Consider the following 2386-nt stretch of genomic DNA (forward strand, 5'->3'; position numbering starts at 1 on the left):
AAATAAATAAATAAAATAAAAAGTTTCTTTTTTAAAGTTTATTTAAAGTCACTATGTTGCTCAGGGTGCACTTGAACTTCTGGCCTCAAGCAATCCTCTTCCCTCAGCCTCCCAAAGCACTGGGATTAGTGGCATGAGTCATCTTCCGAGTCACAAATAAATTAATGATGTGGGTAACCACCATCATAACTGGTAACATTTGAAAAATAGACAACTGGGGTTGGCACCCGTAGCACAGTGGTTTAGCGTCAGCCATATGCATTGAGGCTGGTCAGTTCAAACCCAGCCCAGGCCAGCTAAACAACAATGACAACTGCAACAAAAAAAATAGCCAGGCATTGTGGCGGGTGCCTGTAGTCCCAGCTACTTGGCAAGCTGAGGCAAGAGAATCGCTTAAGCCCAAGAATGCTTGGGCTGCTGTGAGGTTGCTGTGAGCTGTAACGCCATAGCAGTCTACCAAGGGCAACACAATGAGACTATGTCTCACAAAAAAACAAAGACCTGAGATAATCAATAGTGATCTACAGACTTTAAGTGAATTTCTAGTTGGATCCCAATTCAAACAAAGTTATTAAAACAAGACAATTGAGGAAATGTTAATGCAAAAGTTTATCACAATCCTTTTGAACTTAGGAAGAACTGCAAAAAGCCAATGTAGAGAGAAAACACAGTACAAGTGAACCATATATATGTTTCAGACAAAAGAAAAGATGAAAGCCAGGTGGAATCCTAGCACTCTGGGGGACTATGGTGGGTAGATCATTTGAGTTTGAGACCAGTCTGAGTAAGAGTGAGACTCTATCTCTAGAAAAAAAAGAAAAAAATCAGGCAAGTGTGCTGGTTTGTGTCTGTAGTCCCAGCTACTTATGAAGTTTAGTTTAGGCATGAGGACTGGTTGAGGCCAGGAGTTTGAGGTTGCTATGAGCTATGATGTTGCCATATACTTTAGCCTGAGTGACAGAATGAGACTCTGTCTCAAATTAAAAAACAAAAACAAAAACAGACTGCAGAGAGGCTTACCCACAGCTCCAAACATCTATGGCTGGTGTATAACGCTCTTCCCCCAGCAGTAGTTCTGGAGGTCGGTACCATAGAGTAATGACTTTGTTTGTATAAGGACGACTGAAATGTAAAGAAAACAATAATGACATAAATTTACATTGGCTTCTGATAAAACAAATACTCATATAACTAAATGCAAGAGAAATATCTGTCAATTAAAGAAGATATTGTTAGAAAAGCTCCAAAGCAATCTAACAATGAAGCAAACTGCATATAAGTAGGAGATGAAGAAATAACTTCCATTCCAATTTGGGTAGATTTTCAGCCACGGAGACAATTCAAGAATTTAGAGAGAATTTAGAGTCTAAAATCTAGGTGGTTAACACATTCAGATAATTAGGAAATTCTGACAGCTGCTGCAACTTGCAGACTACTAGAATATCCAAGAATAAAAAGGATTCTTTCCTATTTCCCACGTTATTTTGATGAATACCTCACCTCTCTTCAGAGTTATAGAGCCGAGCAAGTCCAAAATCTGCTAGTTTGATTTGCCCGCTGTAAAACAAAAAACAATTACTTTCATAAGCAATAGTGGTAAGCCTCCAAACTATACCTGGAAAGTCAAGTGCCAGTTTAGTTTTTTAATTAGAAAAATAAACTTTAACTTTGTCTTTTTCTTAAAAATAAGGTGGCGCCTATGGCTCAGTGGATAGGGCGCCAGCCATATACACCGAGGCTGGCAGGTTCAAACCCAGCTTGGTTTAGCTAAAACAACAATGACAACTCCACCAAAAAAAAAAAAAAAAACAAAAAACCAGGTACCTATAGTCCCAGATACATGGGAGGCTGAGGAAGGAGAATCGATTCAGCCCAAGAGTTTGAGGTTGCTGTGAGCTGTGAGGCCACCACAGCACTCTACCCAGGGTAACAGCTTGAGGCTCTGTCTCAAAAAACAAACAAACAAACAAACAAAAACAGGCCGGGAACAGTGGCTCACACTTGTAATCTTAGAACTCTGGGAGGCCAAGGCGGGTAGAATGCCTGAGCTCAATGGTTCAAGACCAGCCTGAGCCAGAGCCAAGACCTCGCCTTTAAAAACAGCCAGGCATTGCGGTAGGCACCTGTAGTCCCAGCTACTTGGGAGGCTGAGGCAAGAGAATCACTTGAGCCCAGGAGGTTAAGGTTGCTGTGAGCTATGACACCACAGTGCTCTACCGAGGAGGACAAAGTAAGACTCTGCCTCAACAAGAACAAAAAAAGGGCGGTGCCTGTGGCTCAAAGGAGTAGGGCACTGGCCCCATATACTTTTTTTTTTTTTTTTGAGACAGAGCCTCAAGCTGTCCCCCTGGGTAGAGTGCCGTGGCATTACAGCTCACAGCAACCT

General features: G+C 41.7%; 1 protein-coding gene across 6 annotated transcripts in view; it reads right to left on the reverse strand.

The window, feature by feature from the left end:
- CDK12 (cyclin dependent kinase 12) overlaps positions 1–2386 on the reverse strand; it is a 104850-nt gene that overhangs the window by 49395 nt on the left and 53069 nt on the right. For all 6 annotated transcript variants that reach the window (XM_023510963.1, XM_012803023.2, XM_023510964.1 and 3 more), the window contains exons 7-8: positions 1501–1557; positions 1021–1122 (exon numbers count right to left, since the gene is read on the reverse strand). In XM_023510963.1, coding sequence (XP_023366731.1) covers positions 1021–1122; positions 1501–1557 — 159 coding nt within the window. The remainder of the gene's footprint in view (positions 1–1020; positions 1123–1500; positions 1558–2386) is intronic.

The sequence above is a fragment of the Otolemur garnettii genome, unplaced genomic scaffold (assembly GCF_000181295.1).
Source record: "Otolemur garnettii isolate 467f Iridium unplaced genomic scaffold, OtoGar3 scaffold00018, whole genome shotgun sequence".
Classification (NCBI taxonomy): domain Eukaryota; kingdom Metazoa; phylum Chordata; class Mammalia; order Primates; family Galagidae; genus Otolemur; species Otolemur garnettii.